This window comes from Carassius carassius, chromosome 45 (genome assembly GCF_963082965.1).
Source record: "Carassius carassius chromosome 45, fCarCar2.1, whole genome shotgun sequence".
In the NCBI taxonomy this organism is placed as follows: Eukaryota; Metazoa; Chordata; class Actinopteri; order Cypriniformes; family Cyprinidae; genus Carassius; species Carassius carassius.
The window spans coordinates 20,760,172-20,779,571 of NC_081799.1; the positions used below are offsets into that span (position 1 = coordinate 20,760,172).

Consider the following 19,400-nt stretch of genomic DNA (forward strand, 5'->3'; position numbering starts at 1 on the left):
TTTATTCCTGTGGTGCAAAGCTGATTTTTCAGCATCATTACTCCAGTCTTCAGTGTCACGTGATTTTTCCAAAATATAATTTTTAAATAAATGCTGTTTCTATTCATCAAAGAATCCTAAAATATATATGATAGTTTTCCCAAAAATAATAAATAGTGAAAACTGTTTCACTAAAGTAACTGAGCACTGGTTGTATTTGGTAATAACTGAACAACAAATCAGCATATTATAAAGATTTCTTGAAGGATCACGTGAGTAGTGTATGACTGCTGAAAATTCAGCTTTGTCATCATAGGAATAAATATTTTTACCTCTTTTATCATCCACCAAAAAATACTTCAAGAGTCTCATTGTTAAGAAAAATAACAGCACATTGTTCATCAACAAGGATTTGAGGCATCATGCAATATGCAATAGTAATATTGGTAACAATACAAGTTATACAGTCCAGAATATATGTGTGTGCAGAATCTGCTGGCATATGCATCAGGAGCAGACAGAGAGCGAGCGAGTAAGAGTGAGAGCTGGAGTGGTGTGATTGGACAGGGGGAGGGGTAGAGAGCCAGTGACTGGCTTGTTGACGTTCAGGCTGCTGACGCAAGTGGCTTCATTCAAGAAACCCATGAATATTAAATCAACCCCAACCACCACAATGCGCCACACAGCAGCCGTTTTTCACACCAGCTCACTGTCCTCCTGCCCCCGCTGACCCTGACTTAATAATAGCGAACGACTAATGGGACCTTAGAGGAAACAGCCATGCAGAAGAGTGGAAAAATTAGAACGTTTGCTCGAAAAAACAGGGATGCTGGATTCAGAGGTGATAAGCTCCGCCTCCTCTTTTCCTCCTCTCTCGTCACATCACTCCATCCTCACACCGCAGCCGCACTGAATGAATGAAGCCGAGCCCAATGCTTTCGCGTAGCTCCCCATGGCCACCAGGTTTGTCTGTGTGTGATTTTTGCATGAAAATCATGAAAAGTCATTGTTTTTGCATTTGCATGGTGGGTAGTTGCACTTGACATGTCCATGAGCGACAGTTTCCTGTATTTTAGTTCTCAAAGATGCTTTTGCCACCTTGCAATATTTAATAGAGTAATTTGTCTGATTTTACTAGCAAATAAAGCCATTTTTCATCCAATTCCAAGCAGTTCTTTTTATCAATTACACTATTAAATATTGCAAAGTGGCAAAAGCATCCGTGAGCTGGATGCTTTTAGAAGAGTAGCTGACATGCGCCATTTAATCAGGGCATTGCATCGCATTTGCTGCATGTAACAAGCTTTTTTGCATCACATAGGAGTGTTTTCACTCCTTCAACGAGTGTGAGAAAGATGTTTATCACTTCCTTTTGGCTGCTACCGTGAGAGAGCCGGATCCTCTGACTGGTGGTTTGAGAAAATGTCTTAGACCTTGTGTGTTGTTGTTTTTTGGTCTCAACATTTAAGCAGAAGGGTGAAAACTGCACCCTTCACACATACTGTACATACACATGTGAATACACTTGTGTGTTGTTGTTTATTGGTCTCAACATTTAAGCAGAAGGGTGAAAACTGCACCCTTCACACATACATACACATGTGAATACGCCTCTGTGGCCTGTCGTTGTGACAAGTGAGAGGTAAGGAGAGCCATACAGCCGCCCACAACACCAGCTTTTTTCTATAGAGTGTTTGCCAAAGACCTTTTCTCACTTTTATAGGCGTTAAAAGAGAGAATCTCTCTGGCATGTGTGTGTTCAAGCTCTCACTCACTAACATCAGATGCTGGACATGATAGACGAGGCTTTTGTAAAAGACGTTTTGAATGAATTACTAGCGTTTTTCTTTTATTCACACACTTTATTTTAGTATCATCGAGATACTATTATAGATTTTTTTATTAATATTTGGAATATTTGGAGTTTTTATTTACATAGTTTTATTATTATTTATTGAATTGTAATTATAGCACAGATATAACAAGGAACCGTCCAAAAAAAAAAAAGGTACACACATAGCTCAGATTTGTAAGAGAGGAATATAATAATACTTAATACATAATAATACAATTACAAAAAAATTGATGAAGATGAGTACCAAGAAAGTTGTTCTTGTAAATGTAAACAGGATTATAAAATTATGATATTCCTATTAATTATGTGGTGTGTTTTCATTATGCTGTGTGTATTCATTTTTAGTTTAAATTAGTTTAGTTTAGTTCAACTAAATGGAAATGAGAAGTGGCCTTGTCATCTAGATGAAATATGTTTTTTGTATTTTTTTATTTTTATTATTATAGTTAATTTTTATTTTATTTTAGGAAATCATTTTTTAATGGTTTTAGTTTTAGGTAACTATAGTAATTCTGGTGTGTAGTATTTTTTAATTTATCAGTAAGTTATCAGTAGATATTTAATATTTAATTGTGCATGCTTGTTTGGCATGTTTTTACATTTGACATGTTTTGCTTTTATCTAAATATCACAGTTTTAAGACTGTACATTAAAAAGTTTTGATGCTCTATGTCACCTATGGCACCCTGAAGTGATTTATTTTAGTATTTAGACTACTTATTTAGATTTTTATTATGGAATTTAAAATCTGCAACCTAGCAGTTAATTTGCCAAAGCTGTGCTTCCCATCCTCGCTTTGTAAATTGAATGCAATGATGTAAAAGAAAACATTTAAGCAGCTGATCTAACAGATTCCTGACAGCATGACAGATGTACATCTATGCAACTGTAATTTAATCCCACTGTTTCTGTGAAGGTTTCATCTGCAGTGATTTATTCGCCATTAGAACCTTCTAAACATGTGGACTAGAGTGCTTGAGTGTTGCTGCATGGTCAAAATCACAAGTGCAGTAGGTGGATATCATGAACCCAGAGAGATTGTGAGGTTTTTTATGTGTTGCTGTATTTTATCTTCTCGCTCTCTCTTTCTCTTTACCTGTCTTTTGTCACACTGTTTGTTTTTCCAGACGGGCAGCTCTCAGCTCAGGTACAGAACATTAGTAATTAAGATAGAGCTTGGTGCCCTTTCTAGGGTTGCCACCTTCAATACAGAGAAATAAGGGACGCCTGGGGGGGACACCCCTCTGGGCCACGATGACCACAGGTCCGATAATGTGCCAGTGGTGGTAAATCACAACTTAAAACATGTTTTCATAAAAATATGAATTGCTAATGAACTTTAGTAATTGTATAAGGTGGTGTGAACACAGATTTTGGATAAAATATTTGTCATTGTTTGCAGACAGTAACACCATCCAAACAGTGAAACCACATAATAAATAACCGATCTATAAACATTTCTAAATTCATGTAAAACACACAATTTTTTATTATTATTATTGGTAAGTTACTCTATTTTGTATAATCTATTGTTAATTCTACAATAGCCTATTGAAGAATGCAATCATTTAAATTAGTTACGTTGTTTATTTGCTTCACTTAGGCACTATATTTTTATTATTAAATATATCTATCTTATCGCTTATTAAAATAATGCTTATGTGTCTCACTGTACACCTTAACCGTAATAAACAAATCGGTAACACTTTAAAATAAGGTTCATTAGTTAACTACATTAATTAACATTAACTAATAATGATCTGCACTTATACAGTAATTGTTCATCTTTGTTCATGTTAATTTCCACATTTAATAATACTTTATTAAAATCTTGTTAATATTAGTTAATGCACTGAACTAACATGAACAAACAATGCACAGCTTTATTTCTATTAACTAACATTAACAAAGATTAATAAATACTGTAACAAATGTATTACTTACTCATTGTTAGTTCATGTTAGTTAATAAACTAATGTTTAATAAATGAACCTTATTGTAAAGTGTATGAATGTTGTTCTCCCGAGGCATGCTGTCGCACATCTGACAAGCCACCATGCAGAACAGAGAACACTTGCAGACAAATTGTTGATCTTGATTCTCATTTCCGCTGACACTTTCCAGCCAAGTATTTGATTCCTCCCGCACTCGTCGATACTTTTGCATCCGCTTTCGTTTCAGCGCTGGACGCGTGGGGTGGGGTGGGAGTGGATGTGGGGGGTATCTGGAGCAGCCTCCGCCATTCTTTCAAATCGACTCTCTGCCAAGGGACCCACCCTCCTCTGACTCTGATTGGCCTTGAACCTGAAACAAACCAATCAATCCAACGATAGCAGCGAATATTACCCAATCAGGTGCAGAATAGGACGAGTCTTCACAGAATGCCGGTTGGATGATCTGCATGAGATGCTGCATTGAAGACAGACAAACCCTGTCCCGTATTGATTCAAAACGGGACGCGCTATTTTATTCTCAAATACGGGACGATTCCGTATTTTAAGGGACGGGTGGCAACCCTAGCCCTTTCTGATGGACAGATCAAGGGCTGACAGCAGGAAGATGGAGGATTGCTGCACAGATGGAGTGCTTCCCCTTTTGACTGAAAAAAGCTTTTCATTTCCACATCATCTTGACCTTTGTAAGCAAATAGTCTGATTAAGAGATTCTGTGTGTTTGAGGTCAGCTAGTGAGTGATGGTTTTTCCCAGAATATAACTTTATTGTCTGGAGGTTGCTCTTCATTAGCCTAAGAATTAATGGAGTTCTCAGTTATGCTTTATTTTAAGTATCAATTTTGCATGAAATGTTTCTCCGAAAACCCCTTTGAAGAAATAAAAGAGGCAATAACAAAATGAACATGCGCAGTGACTCCGTTCATGAAAACTCAGTTTCTCAGTTTTGTGCTTCAGAAAGATTATCATATGTTTAGTTCCGTGTTGTAATGAATACAACCTTTCATATTCATCCGGAAGAAGGAGGCGGGAACCGGCGGACAATCAAAATGAAACTTTAATAACAAAATAAACACAAAACAGCGCACCAGCCCCTCACGGACGACTGGTGCGCACAAATAAAACCCAAAACACAACTAAAAGCCCAGGCCTGGTCCTCTCTCGTCCTTCACTGTCGTCGCTCCAGTTTTATATCCTTCCATCTCCTCCATGGGCCTCGAGACCGGTGGGTCGAACAGGTGTAGTTCATCTCCAATCACTCCCCCGGCCTCGCTCCCATGTCCCTCGGCCCCGCCCCACTCGTCACACGTGTATTTTGACCAATATTGTTTTTCTGATCTAAAAAACACCTTATGAATTTGCATTCATAATTTCTTTCACAGATAATGTGATATTATCAGTGATGTGTACGTTCCTAGCAGAACTGCGTGCTGTGTTTTTGGTCAGAGTTGTGAGATGTCAGTCTGAATGCATTCCTAGAAGCTGACAGGGCAGAGGTGAGAGGCTAGTGAGTGGCCTCCTGGGAAAATGTTTGTTTTAGTGGTTGACTTCTGTTGTTTTTAAAGTGAGCAAGTGGCTTTTTATTTACCTGAACCTAACTTTTCAGAAACCTTTTGCATTTTCACATTTTCATAAAGACATTTAGTTTATTAAGCATTTTGCTGGTTTAAAGAAAACTTCCTCTGACACATGAGCACTGCAAATCAGTGTGTCTGGAACCTGTGAGCTTAAAGTGTCCGGCCATCATCCAACAAAAATTTGTATTCCTTTGGAAATACAGAGTCAGTTTTTTACTGGATATTTTTCTTGTTTCTGTAGCACTGCCAGTAACTCGAACCGCAGCTCGCCGGCCTGCTCACCTGTCCTGCGTAAACGCTCGCGCTCCCCAACGCCCCAGAGTCCAGAGGGAGAGAACATGGTGGAAAAGAGCTCCGATCATTCCTCTGATAAATCCCCATCCACCCCAGAACAAGCCGTCCAGCGCACCTACAGCCAGTCGCTTCACACCACCCGCCCCGGAGGGAAAAACTCCAAGGTAAACGTGTGATTGTACTTACTGTACTTCCACTCTCTGCATCTTCATATACTGCATGCCTTGCACATTAATTGCTACTGTGGGATGAAATTCTGTATCAGTTTTTAAACTCAATTCTGAGTCACATTATAAAATTGCAGATGATTTATACTCATAAAGATGATTTTCCATGTGTTCTTATATGATAACAATGTTTACAGTTTAGCTTTCCAGTAAACTGACTTCAAAACCCAGTGAGCTGCCAACCTAGAAAAAAATGTAGGCGTCATATTTTAGCAGCATATTCACTGTGGATAAGGCACATGTGCTACACACACACACACATATATATATATGTATATTTCCTGATAAGTTTATAAGTTTTATAGCTATCAGTTTTTCCTCAAAATTAACAAAATATTATTCATTCATAATCTCTGCACAGGAGAGACTTGGTGTTGTTTCCAAACAAAAGAAAATTTATCAGCATCAGCTGTCCGTCAAAATGAGTTTAAAATTATCGGCACATCGGATTTCCAATATCATGCATCCCTAATATATTTTTTTAACTTAAAAGGTTGAGTTCTCCTTTTCAAGAAGAACAAAATATTTTACAAAAAATAGTTTCACAAAAGAAATGCCTGTCAAAAAAATTAGGGACATTTCCTTCCTGTCTGAAGTCACAATCGCTGCATAATCATTTCATATTCATCAGCAGCTCCTCATGTACAGCAGTTAATCACAGAACATCTCTTTGCTATGTGGAGAAGCTTCGCAACCCAACAGTTTTTTTTTTCATTTCTCTGCACTTATTCATAAAGTTTTGTTTTTGTTTGTTTTCTGATATTTGTTCTTCCTCTCATGCATGCTAGTCACACAAGAGACTGTCTAAAGTAAGCATCACTCTTTTCTGCTTTTTTGCCTGTGAGCCATCCCATTATGCTCTGCTTCACCTGTCTATGTTAAGTTAACCTAGGACATGCTAAGCAAACCCTGTGCGAAACTAGCTACTGTAGTAATGCCAAGTTGAATGTTATGAATTGTGTCTGATAAACTGTGAAAAAATATGTAATCTTGACAACAATCTGTACCAATGCAGCATCACACCAAAGCAGTTTTCAGTTACCGATCCCATATAGAGACGCATTACTCATGTCACAGAGGCAGAAAAACATATATATTAGTAAAACATCTCACACCTGACCTCTTACTCTTGATGAACTTTCTCTCCAGTATGACAGACTAAACCTGATTAAAGTAAGAAATCAATATTTGTGCCCTTGAGTCCTGCCCCGTCCTGTGAGAAGAGACCGCAGTAGAGAACTGTAGAGTCCCAAAGCTCTTCTGTCTCCATTCTGCTGTTGTTTGGAGTCAGAGAAAGAGAGTTTTGCAGAGATTTCTCTTAGGACTTTATATTTGTGTATATGTAACATAAAACTGTATCATAATCGCTGCTAAGACTCATTTGAAGTAGTTGTGGTTTTGTAGAGAAGTCCTTTATAAAACCTTTAATACGTTTTGCAACATTTGAAAGAAAAGCTTTGGATAAGTGTAAAGACTGTCCTCTTGTGGTAGCTTTGTGTATGAGAAATGTTATACATGCACCGATGAAATCAATCCCATACACGACAGAGCTGTCCCATAATCCCTTGTTTTATGGTATACTCAAACGAATTGCTTGTATACCTGTGCTGATCAAACATTTTTGATAGATAGATAGATAGACTAAGTACATAGTCTAATATAAATGTTTGTATATTCCCTTAAAAACTCACTCTAATGTTTCTCTGTTCCTCTCTCGTTTCTTTCAACATCAAAATCTGATTCTTCAAACTCACAGAAGAGTCAAAGCTGGTATAACGTAAGTCTGTTTTTTATTCTTCATTATGTTTTGCTTATATCAGTGATATTTGAGGAATGTTGTGTTGTGTATGATACTGGGGTCATCCATGCTGTTTTTCTTTATTTAAATACTATTCTGTTGCTCGTCCACAAGGCTTTATATGTTGTAGGATGATGAGAAACATGTGAATCTGGGAGCTTGTCGGCTCACAGTGTTGTTTGAGTTAAACTGCTTTCATGGACATCTCTTGTTGGAAATGATTACCTCTTTCTTCTGTAGGGCTGGATGTTTGACCTGACATATCCCAGAATTTGTTTTCCTCTGGGAAAGAGCTGATTTTTTTCTTTGGGTCAGCCAGCTCTTTATGATATTTTACATAATTTTATAAGTGCCTTCATGATGTTTTGTCAATGTGTTGTGGTCGGTCATAACCTCTGGGCCATCTCGAACCCCATGATCTGCACTTGATTCAGTTGAACTGACCGCATTTTGACATGTGCATGGATGATGGCTCAAATTTGGCCCTTTGGTTACAAGACCAGTCTGAATGGGCATGATGCTTCTGCATGTCTCTGTAAACTGAAGGAAACAGGATGCGTGGACACCAGCATCTGTGTGAAGATAACTGTGCCTGTTTATAAAGATCAGCAGGAAACAAAGATGCTGGGCCTCTCTCCAAGTGTGAACTTATCAGAAAATATTCAACTTTGCTCATTTTTGTTTTTCCTGGGTGGACAGACAACCACAAGCTGTAAAATGTCAGCTGTAAAACCTGTAATCCAGCTGTAATCTTATGTGGTCGCAAGGAGGGTCAAGTCATTTTTATTTGTATAATGCATTTTACAATCTGTAATGAAGTACAAACGTCATAATCATCGGGAAGAAGGAGGTGGGAACCGGTGGACAATCGAAATGAGAGCTTTAATAATAAAATAAACACAAAACAGCGCAGCAGCCCCTCACGGCCGACTGCCGCGCACAAACAAAACCAAAGCAAAAACTAAAACCCAGGACTGGTCCTCTCTCGTCCTTCACTGTCGTCGCTCCTGTTTTATATCCTTCCATCTCCTCCGTGGGACTCCAGACCTGTGGGTCGAGCAGGTGTCGCTCATTTCTCAATCACTCCACCAGCCTCGCCCCATTCCCACGGCTCTCGGGCCCACCCCACTCGTCACACATTCCATTACGTTTCAAAGCAGCTTTACAGAAAATGCATTAAAATGGAAAATGCATTCCACTGTGGCAGTGGAAAAACCCATGTTAAGCCAGCAGAAGGAAGACCTTGGGAATAACCAATCTCCAATGACCACACTTGGTTAATTTCCATTACTTTGCTCATATTTACCGATATTGACCCAGACTTGACATTGGGCATCAAGTGACAATCCAACATAGTACCAAAATAGTTCAATAAGGGACTTTCTTAGAGGTTCTAGATGTTTTACTTGAGACAGGACTGAAGGAGAGGCCAGAAAAAGAGATGATTCACCCATTTGGCATCCCCTCTAAATGTCCCCCTTCCTCCAGCGCAGGAAGTTAACTAGAGTTTGTTCACCCCGTGTGAGTGTGAGTATGAGGGAGAGAAGGAAAACTGAGGCATTGTCCTTGGCCGTGCCTCTACACTAACACCATAAAATGACTTGTGCACAATGGAGACTTCTGTGATTCTCTCCTAGGAGAAGCATATAAATCTCACAGCTCTTCAATCATGAGTGAGAAAAATGGACAGCCTGAAGCAATGAGCTTTCTACATCTGACACAGCTCCAATCCCTGGCATTCTATTGGCCAGCTGGCTTTCTTAGCTCCTCCCCCTCCCTGTTTCTCACACACGAACGTTCCCTCAGGCCCCTCCCACTCCTCTTGGCAGAATTGTTTTGTAGAAATTCTCAGTGAGAACTCTTTTCTGCCATTGTTAAGGGTTGTTTCAGCTCAAGTTGGTTATTCTGTGAAATTGAGACAAAATTCACATCCTCTGGGAAGAAATTTTATCAAAAGCGACTGATGAATGCGTCTTGGCTTGCAAGGATATTACTGTGTATAATTTTGTCTATACAAAAGAATTTTGAAAGAAAAATATTTTTTTCTCAAGAGAAGAGGTTTTTTTTTTTTTTTTACTTAACAGGTGGTTGTTTTTTTTGGGATCCTCAAGCACTTTTCTGTTTTTGGATTTGTTTAAATAGATGTTCCTCTGCAAGAAACATTTCCATTTTGAGAGCATCAGGTGATCAATTCCAAGGATTGAACATTGCTACGTTACCACTAACTCTTCTCTGTGTCTTGTTAAAAATTTGACTCATTTCCTGAGGAAAACATACTCCATATTCATTGTCAAGTGCGATGTGTGTCTCTCAATGTGTCGAGTTCTGCTGCTGTCTGAGGAGAATTGTTTGGCTGGTGTTGAGGTGGTGAGACCCATTTAAACAACAGAATAAGTAATGCTAATAAGTTGCTGAGGTTACTCCGGGTCATTTCAGAGTGTGGCCTGGTGAAGCTGGACTGGAGGTCAGCACATAAGCTGTGAAGCTTTTCACCACTGTCAGGAGCTGAGACAATAATAATTGGCAAAGTCTCCACAACTGGACAGGAGTAATGGAAGTCCTCAGTTTTGAGGTGGAGACTGATTGGCTTTATGATTGGGAGGCAGTCCAACAGCCCAAAGTGCCCCCATGTGATTGGACAAACTGGGACTTCGTTTTCGAGAGCGTTCCTGCTGTAAGCAACTAATCAGAGAGCAGAAGAGAAGAGAAGCGTCCTTTTGTTTGTCTTTGGTTATGTTAGATCATGAACATCTCACAAACTGTTACAGTCAGGACAGAACTGCAGAGGGCCTGATGTACTGATCAGTGCCTAGGTGTAGATGATGAAGTATAGCATAAATATATGTATTCATATTTGGGGTGGGGGTGGGGGGGGTTAATGAACCAGGCTGTCAGTTTCACAAACACAACAAAATGCAAGTAAAAAAATTAAAATAAAAAATAAATAGTATATATTTTATACAAATAAAATAAAAATCTATATCTAACATTTGATTTAATTTTCATTAACTTTTATGTTTTTAATGTAATTTAATACATTTTTAATGTATATAATTATGCATTTTTGAATTTGTATTTATTATTATTAAATGGCACCTGTTTTGTAGAATTACCCTTTACAGTTTGTCTCTAGCAAATGAGGACTTGTACCCTCTCGGAAATGCTGAATGTATTGCCTGTTTTTTCTTTTTGGTTGTTTGTGGCTGTGTGTTTATGTGTGTTTTATATAGCTGGTCTCATTCTCTCTTTCCTCTTTGTCTCTCAGGTTTTGAGCCCCACATACAAACAGCGAAATGAAGACTTCAGGAAGCTCTTTAAGCAGCTGCCCGACTCAGAGCGACTCATTGTGGGTGAGTCTTATTTGATATATAATAGGTATTACAGTTTTTACAACTTTCATATAAGACTGGGATCCACTATTTTTTTCTAACTAGCGGTAGCCTATTATATTTTTGGTGTGTGATTGGAAACAATGGAAAAGTTTTATGTATGAAACAGGCTGGTATGTCTTAACCTCTTTTCTTGACCTGTGGCCTCATCCTGACAGACTACTCCTGTGCCCTGCAGAGAGATATCCTCCTGCAGGGTCGCCTCTACCTCTCCGAAAACTGGATCTGTTTCTATAGCAACATATTCCGCTGGGAAACACTGGTGAGTTGATGAATTGCCCTCGTCTCAGAGGGCGTCAGTCTCTCACAGCTAGATTAGCAAAGCTATGTGAGGGACAACAAAAATCACATTTCTGCATGCTTTTGATATGTCTTTTTAGCTCTGCCAATAGAATGATAGAGTTTGTCGTCTTCTGTGTGTAGCTGACTTTGAAGTTGAAAGATGTTTGTTCCATGACGAAAGAGAAGACGGCTAGACTCATCCCCAATGCCATCCAGCTGTGCACAGACAGTGAAAAGGTGAACACAGGCCTCTGACTTCTACATATCACCAGTAGTGTACCAACACTAAACATTTACATATTCTCCTCCAGCACTTTTTTACCTCATTCGGGGCAAGAGATCGGACATACATGATGATGTTCAGACTCTGGCAAAATGCTCTTCTGGACAAGGTTAGACAAGAAATGGAATTATATCCTATGATCTGTTGAAAGCAAATGTTTGGTGGCCATGTTCACCCACCGTGTGTCTCGTTTTTACCTAGCCATTGTGTCCTAAAGAGCTGTGGCACTTTGTCCATCAGTGTTATGGGAATGAACTGGGTCTAACCAGTGATGATGAGGATTACGTACCTCCTGATGACGACTTCAACATCATGGGGTGAGTTTTCCCCCATCATGAATGTTCAATCATTTAGGTGATTCATAATTTACAAATCTCCACCCGCACTCACAGCTTTAAGATCCAGAGATCCAGAAAACAGACAGTTTGTAATTTTAGGGATTCCTAAATTATCATGTATGAATTATCAACACTAGAGTAGAAGACTGGAGTAATGGCTGTTCAGCTTTACACCAGAGGAACAAGTTATTTTCAAGTGTATTCAAATAGGAAACAGTTATTTTATATTGTAAAAATATTTTACAAAATAGCTGTTTTACTACTGTTTTACTGTATTTTTTTTATCAAATTAATAATTTGATGAGGATAAGAGCCTTTTATATATATATATATATATATATATATATAGATAGATAGATAGATAGATAGATAGATAGATAGATACAAATGCGCAATTGAATTCATTAATTTGCTGTAGACATCTTAATTTCTCCTCAACTATCCATCAGTCCATCCCATTGCTATCTGTGTGAGAGGGTCTATTCTGCTGCCCGAGCTGGTAATCTTGACCTGCAGCTGTTGCCCCTCTCCCTGGTGCAGGTACTGTGAGGAGATTCCCGCTGAAGACAACGAGACCAATGACAACTGCCCTAAAACCCCAGAAGCCAAAATGGACATCAGCCCCCAGCTCCACAGGAAGGTTTTCCCCAACAGCAGTCTGAACTCCACGGACAGCACAGACGCTCCGGTCAACGTAAGCACCAGATCTCTTCACACAACACATCACTGCATTATGTGGGAATAACAGTTTGTATGACAGTAATGCTTTACCATTGCGGCACACCGTTAGGATGGCAAACTCATGTTTTGGGTACTTGATATTTTATTATTGAAAAATATTCACAATCAATCTCTTTATCTATGTAGTTTGACTTGCCCCCAGTGGAGGACTTCAGTGGCTGTGTCCCAGAAGACCTCCTACCCCTGCCGTTACCTGACAACAAGCTGTCAGAGAGTAGCGGCTCCGCACATGTCCCCATCCCCTCACCTTCCCTTGACTTCAATGACAACGAGGACCTCCCCACTGAACTCAGCGACTCCTCAGAAACGCACGATGAGGGTGTGTGCGCTCTCCCATAACTGATTTCTATATCAAACAGTTTCTATATACTGTACCACGTCTGGCCTGACACACGGCCTCTTCCTGTTTCTGTGTTCACAGAAGGGGAAGTGCAAGCCTTCCAGGAAGATCTGCATGGGAAACTGTACATTAATGAAGTATATAAGTTCAGTGTGGATAAACTGCATGACATCCTCTTCACTGAATCGCAGTTCATGAGAGAGTTTCTGGAGCAGAGACGCTTCTCAGGTTGACCAACTCTATGTAATAGTTTTTTTCCAGCTATCTGTCTGTCTGGCTGTCTGTCTGCCTATATCTGACTATTATTGATTATTATTTTTCTCTTTTAGATGTGGTCTATAACCCATGGAGGAAAGAAAACACTGGCAATCAGTCCAGAGAGATCATGTACACCATCTCCCTCTCCAACCCACTGGCTCCAAAGACGGCCACAGTCACAGAGACGCAGGTGAGCTCACCAGAGGAGACAAACAAGCCACATACAGTACATGAGACATATTTAATGTAGTTTTGTCTTGATGATGCTATTAGAAAAAAAGCTGTAGCTTCTTTTTTTCCCCTTCTAGACTCTGCTTAAGGCAAGTCAAGTGAGCGAGTGCTACATCATTGACGCTGAGGTGATTGCTCACGATGTCCCGTATCACGATTACTTTTACACGCTCAACCGCTACATGCTCACTAGAGTCGCAAAGAACAAGTGCCGCCTGAGGTAAAGCTTGTGCTCTATATTTATTAACTCAATATAAACAATGTGTAATGCTCTGCAAAAACAGTTTTTTTTTCTTATGAATCTTAAAGGGTGTCAGCTGAACTACGCTATAGGAAGCAGCCTTGGGGACTGGTCAAGGGCTTCATTGAGAGAAACTTCTGGAGTGGCTTGGATGAATATTTTAGATATTTAGGTATGTTTTGGTAGAGCGGGGACTTTTAACTAGTATTAAAATAATAAAGATAACCTGTTATTTTACAGATCTTTCCTTTTTTCAATTAAGATATTTTTTTGATCTTTTGGGGAATTTTTTTTTCAGTGAGCCAAAACAGCTCTTTTTAAGACATGCCCCGAAAATGATATTTTCCAGATGTTTAATAAATGTTAAAGATAAATGATTTGTTTGGTATTTTGAGCTGAGACTTCACAGACACATTCTAGGAACCCCCAAGACCAATATTACCTTGTATAAAAAGGGACATAATAGGTTCCCTTTAAATATTTTCACTTACCATATTTTACTTATAGTGTAATCAATAATAAAATAACAAAATGAAATTAAAACACATAGAACATGATAAAAAGAATACAAATGAAAATAATAACTGTTTCTCTCTTTATTTTCTCTGTGTGTGTGTGTATAGAGCTGGAGTTGAGTAAGGTACAGCTGGTGCTATCTGAACCTCACGGACAGTCTCCCAAATCCAAAGGCCTACGCACAACTACAGTGAGGCGGAGGAAACGCCCGCTGACGCACACGAGACAGCAGCACCTGGACGAGGCGCTCAGTCCCGTAACCACACCTGAGGATGAGAAGAGTGTCATCCATCGCATCAAACACGTGGCAGGTGTGACATTAGCCAGATCTCTGCTAGTGTACTTGGGCATTATGGTTCAGAGATATGATGTTTCCGTATAAATACGGATTTCCGTTACTGCATGATTATTGAAATCACGCAAATGGCCTTAAGCTATTACATAAACTGGAAAAAGATTGTTTTCTTAAACATCAGGGACGAAATGGTCCTGAGAGTGCTATACAAGCTCACGGGGCCATCTGCAGGACAGCAGAATCAGTGCTGAAATGTGTTACTCGACCTGGTAACTTTTTATGAATGGCAGTGAGAATTTGAGATTGCTAGTGCTGTCATAAAATTTGCAATCTCTTGTGATTGTGATGTAATTATATAATAGGCTGTAGTCTGACACACTGTGATTCACTGTTAGTGCATTTGGGAGCACAACATTCATCATTAGAAATGTTTATATAAATCTGTTGTTGTTTACAAAGAGAAATTTTAGTGTCACATGATCCTTTAGAAATCATTCTAATATGCAGATTTTCTGCTCAAGAAACATTTCTCATTATTATCAATGTTAAAAACAGTTTTGTTGTTTACATTTTTTTTTGAGGAAAGATACCACTCAAACATTTGTTTAAGATAAAAAAAAGAGAGAAAATAATAATTATAATCATCTTGCATGAAAGTGATAAAAAGTGAGAGGACACATTTAAAAATATATATATGCAAATATATGCATCTAATAAATGCATTAAACAATTGTATTAATATATTTGATAAATGCAAATAAATGCTGTTCATTAAACTTTCTATTTATCAAAAATAAAGTGTATCACCATTTCCACGCAAAATATGAAGCAGCAAAATTGTTTTCAACTGATAATAATCAGAAATGTTTTTTGAGAGTCAAATAATTTGTAATGATTTCATGTGACACTGAAAACTGGATTAAATGATGAGAAAAATTCAGCTTTGCATCACAGAAATAACATTACATTTTATAATATATTAAAATTATATATTTATTTTATTTTTAATAATATTTCACAATATTGCTTTTTTTACTTTATTTTGATCAAATAAATTCAGCCTTGATGAGCAGAAGATATTTATTTCAAAATCATTAATATTTGTAATGTTTCCAAACTTTTAGTAAGTGTTTTAATAATAATAACAATTCTATATACTTTACTATAATATATTATAGTAGTTTATTATAATATATTATATTATACTGTTATCATGATTATTAAATGCTGCTTTTTTTTTACAGAACAAAATTATTACAATATTGAATAAATCTTGTGCTAAAATATATATTTTAAATAATAAGTGCTGGGGGCGTGGCTTGTGGGTGTGACTTGGGGTGTAGTCAGATTTTCTTTGTTTTTTGTCTCTAGCTGATCACATGTCTGACTGCTGTTTTTGTGTTATTGATTATAATGTATGTGCTGCCGCAGGATCCACACAGACCAGACACATCCCGGACCACGGATCTGAAGGCCTGGCTCTCTACAGCATTTCCAAACTTCTGCTTATAATCAGCTCTGTGTGAGTATTCACAGTGTAAAACCAAATCACAGGACTTATTTTTTCCACTCCTTTTCTCCTAAATTGCTCATTTTTAGCAAATAACGTCTAACTGCAATATAAAACTGATACATGCATCTCATTTAAAGGTTTCATGTGAAGGAAGTTCCCTGTTATTAAATACAACAATATGATATATACATGTATACATAATATAGCATGCTATAAAAGTATAAAATAGGTCTCTTTAAAGTCTTCATTGCATGTTTCATTCAGTGTCTACTTTGGTCTGATAGTCTTCATATTGCACCCTCTGTTATTTTTTTAGAAGTCTAAAAGGTTTCTTTGTTTATTTCACATTATTTAGTGAGTGTTTAAGTAACACACTGTTGATCAGCTGGAATTCATTGCATTTTGTTGTTCTGTGGCTTTATATATTTTCTCTCTCCTGTTTTCATTGCATCCTGCAGGATTTGTGTAAGGTATTCAATGTTTTCATCTGTATGAATGTGAAACTTGTTTAGCTGTTTTAGGATTTCTCCGTTGCCGTTCATGAGCTAATCTGAGTTTGTCCTCTTCTGCTCTTCAGTCTGGTGCTACTGGTATTTTTGAACATGATGCTGTTTTATAAGCTATGGATGCTGGAATACACGGCTCAGAGTTTGACCTCCTGGCAGGGTCTCAGGTCTCATGAAAGGTACAGTGACTAGACCTTTTGAATGTGTTTATTTCTTATTTTTAAGAGATGGAATAAGAGGTTTTTCAAAACTCCTACATTTTGGAATGTTTTTGGCTCTGTGTATGTTGCAGTAAACTTCCACAGACACAGATCGAATGGGCTCAACTTTTGGAGTCTCAGCAGCGTTACCATGAAAACGAGCTGGAAAAATGGAGGGAAATAATAAAGTCATCTGTGCTGTTATTAGATGAGGTAAGTTCAAGTTTGAAAAAATGGGGAACTTTTATAACTGCATTCTATTAATAGAGTATCAACAATGAGGAATAGTTATGAATGGATAGTTCAACCAAAAATGTTGTTTCTCACACAGAGAAAAACTTGTTTTTAGGTAATTCTAAATCTATAGCCTTGGTTTCTTCAGGAGAATACAAAATGTGAAACCTGGAAAAGGATTTCAAAGATGTATTTGGGTGTTTTACAGATGAGAGAGTCTCTAATGAAGCTATTGAAAGGTATGGGGTTGAGAGACTACGATTCAGACAGTGAAGAAAGGAGAAGTCGTCATCACTGACGAACAGAGGCCCGGCTCAGCCAATAAAATGAACATCTCCACATGTAAGCGACCAGATGAGCTGGGCCGGGGCATGGTAAGGGACAGCTCTCACAGTTCGTCTGCACCGCTGTGAGGCCTTTCTGACAACAGACACTGATGCAAACCTAGTACTGTAATTTCTCTATCTTCTCTGTGATGAAAGAGCTGAAAAAATTTGAAGGAATGCACTCCCATGATCATGGAATCGGTCTGTTCAGCCAGGGCTAAAACAAACTCACCAAAACAATTGAACTGTCACTTCAAAACAGACACAGACTCTGGTTTAAACACTCAGAAAACTTGGATGTTGGGTCTCGGCAGCATCCCTTTTTTTTTTTTTTAAACCTTTTGGAGTCTGGGACCAGATAAAAAATATGGAGTTACTATCAGCAAATGTTATGTGGACATGTACACATTTATTTATAAAAACAAAATATAGAATTGAGCGATATTATGATAAACATGAAAATATATCATTTCTATGTAGAGCTATATTTGTTGCCAGAGATCATTAGTAACATTTGGCTTCCATGGAGAATCAAGGCTGGCTCCTTGATAGCTTGCGCCATGGTGCATCAACTATATGCAACTGGTATATCCTCCCCTGTCTGGAGGAATGACTTCCTCTGATTGGTTGATTTGCAATGGCAAAAGAGCCACAGTCTCTAACATTCCATCTACTAAGCGTCATCGGCTGCATTCCAGTTTCCATGCTACTGCCATAGACAGTAAAAGAAATGGACACAGCGACTCCATTGGAACTCAATTGAGACAAGTGAAGCCCATTTTTAGCGATTTTTAGCACTTCCGTTTCTGACGCGCAGACTCAAACTAAGCTTGATGACGTCAGCAACCTGTCTGACAGATGTAAATCTTCTAGTAGCTGTGCGTGCAAACTGCCATCGTTAATCTTGCAGAGACGGCGAGCTTGAGCGGGGAGTGAGCAGGAGTAAGTATTCTGATTAATTATTTTGTATAGTATTTTAAAATGTAACGCCAGGGCTTGTATCTATGGGCTTCTCTCTTGACGTCTCCCCGATTACCTGCGAGCTTCTCCTCCTGTCTGTACGGTAATTTCTCTACTGTGCGACAGAGAGTCGAGTGGTTATGACGCAATCGTTAGCCTATTTTTACAAAAACGTTTTTACGTTTCTACGGGGCCATAATGTAACATAGAAGGTAATGGAGCCCTTTATACATTGTCGTGTATCTTTAGAAATAAATAATGGACAAATGGAGTCTTTAAACGCCTCAGATGTAAAGTTATTCGCTGTCAAAGTGACGCCAAAATGATTGGGAGTCAATGGGATGCTAAAGCAAGTGAAGTTCTGCTACAATTCTGCACGCGGCCGACTTCAACTTCCGGTCGACTTCCTTCCGCAATAAACAAAAAAGCAGATGGAAAAATCCATTCGGGTTTTTATCGAGGGAACCAGGGTTATATGCCATGACTTCAGAGCTCAACTGGGTAGAGTATGGGAATTGGGATGCAGCCATCAAATCAACCAAACCTCTCATGCAGTGGTTAACCCCAGCCAATAGCATCCATTCATTTGTGAATGAGTTATTGTTACATGAATGTGTTTCTGTTCTCCCTCAGGGTTCATTTAAATCCTGCGGGCAGCTGTTAACAACTTCATATTGCCAAGCTTTGATTTTAAAGCCATTCCATGTTTTTTTTTTTTTTCATGTTGTATGATGTTTTTGTTTTTTGACGCCTGACCAGCTGCTGGACAGATGAGAGATGCACATTGGTCATGTGATGTCAGAATGTATTTAACTTTGTGTTTGTTAGTGTTGTGGAGCTGGAAAGACATGTATCTTGATGCGTTCTTACAGAGAGACCAGCAGTGGGTGTGTTAAGATTGAACTGTGAAAAATCCAGGTTATGCTTGAATTAACAAAGAGAAACTATATAGAAACTTTGGCAATATAATAAAAAATCAACCTCATGAAAATGGTCAAATTGACTAAAACCTCTTGGGGTGTCATACGCAAAAACTTGTGTTTTCTCATACACAACTCCAACAATG

The 19,400-nt window shown here is 38.4% G+C and overlaps 1 protein-coding gene across 6 annotated transcripts in view; it reads left to right on the forward strand.

Moving 5' to 3' along the window:
- Positions 1-18,083, forward strand: part of gramd1ba (GRAM domain containing 1Ba) — a 38,514-nt gene extending 20,431 nt beyond the window's left edge. For 2 of the 6 annotated variants that reach the window (XM_059538943.1, XM_059538944.1), the window contains exons 2-20: positions 5,604-5,820; positions 6,672-6,692; positions 7,640-7,660; positions 10,947-11,031; positions 11,229-11,332; positions 11,494-11,589; positions 11,664-11,744; positions 11,837-11,952; positions 12,490-12,667; positions 12,841-13,033; positions 13,136-13,282; positions 13,384-13,502; positions 13,621-13,763; positions 13,853-13,956; positions 14,408-14,611; positions 16,027-16,117; positions 16,686-16,793; positions 16,907-17,027; positions 17,257-18,083. In XM_059538943.1, coding sequence (XP_059394926.1) covers positions 5,604-5,820; positions 6,672-6,692; positions 7,640-7,660; positions 10,947-11,031; positions 11,229-11,332; positions 11,494-11,589; positions 11,664-11,744; positions 11,837-11,952; positions 12,490-12,667; positions 12,841-13,033; positions 13,136-13,282; positions 13,384-13,502; positions 13,621-13,763; positions 13,853-13,956; positions 14,408-14,611; positions 16,027-16,117; positions 16,686-16,793; positions 16,907-17,027; positions 17,257-17,346 — 2,239 coding nt within the window. In that variant the 3' untranslated portion in view covers positions 17,347-18,083. Of the gene's footprint in view, positions 1-741; positions 943-5,603; positions 5,821-6,671; positions 6,693-7,639; positions 7,661-10,946; positions 11,032-11,228; positions 11,333-11,493; positions 11,590-11,663; positions 11,745-11,836; positions 11,953-12,489; positions 12,668-12,840; positions 13,034-13,135; positions 13,283-13,383; positions 13,503-13,620; positions 13,764-13,852; positions 13,957-14,407; positions 14,612-16,026; positions 16,118-16,685; positions 16,794-16,906; positions 17,028-17,256 lie in introns of those variants that run through there. The other 4 variants (XM_059538945.1, XM_059538941.1, XM_059538939.1 and 1 more) reach the window with 4 other exon arrangements.
- The last annotated feature ends 1,317 nt before the right edge of the window (positions 18,084-19,400 follow it).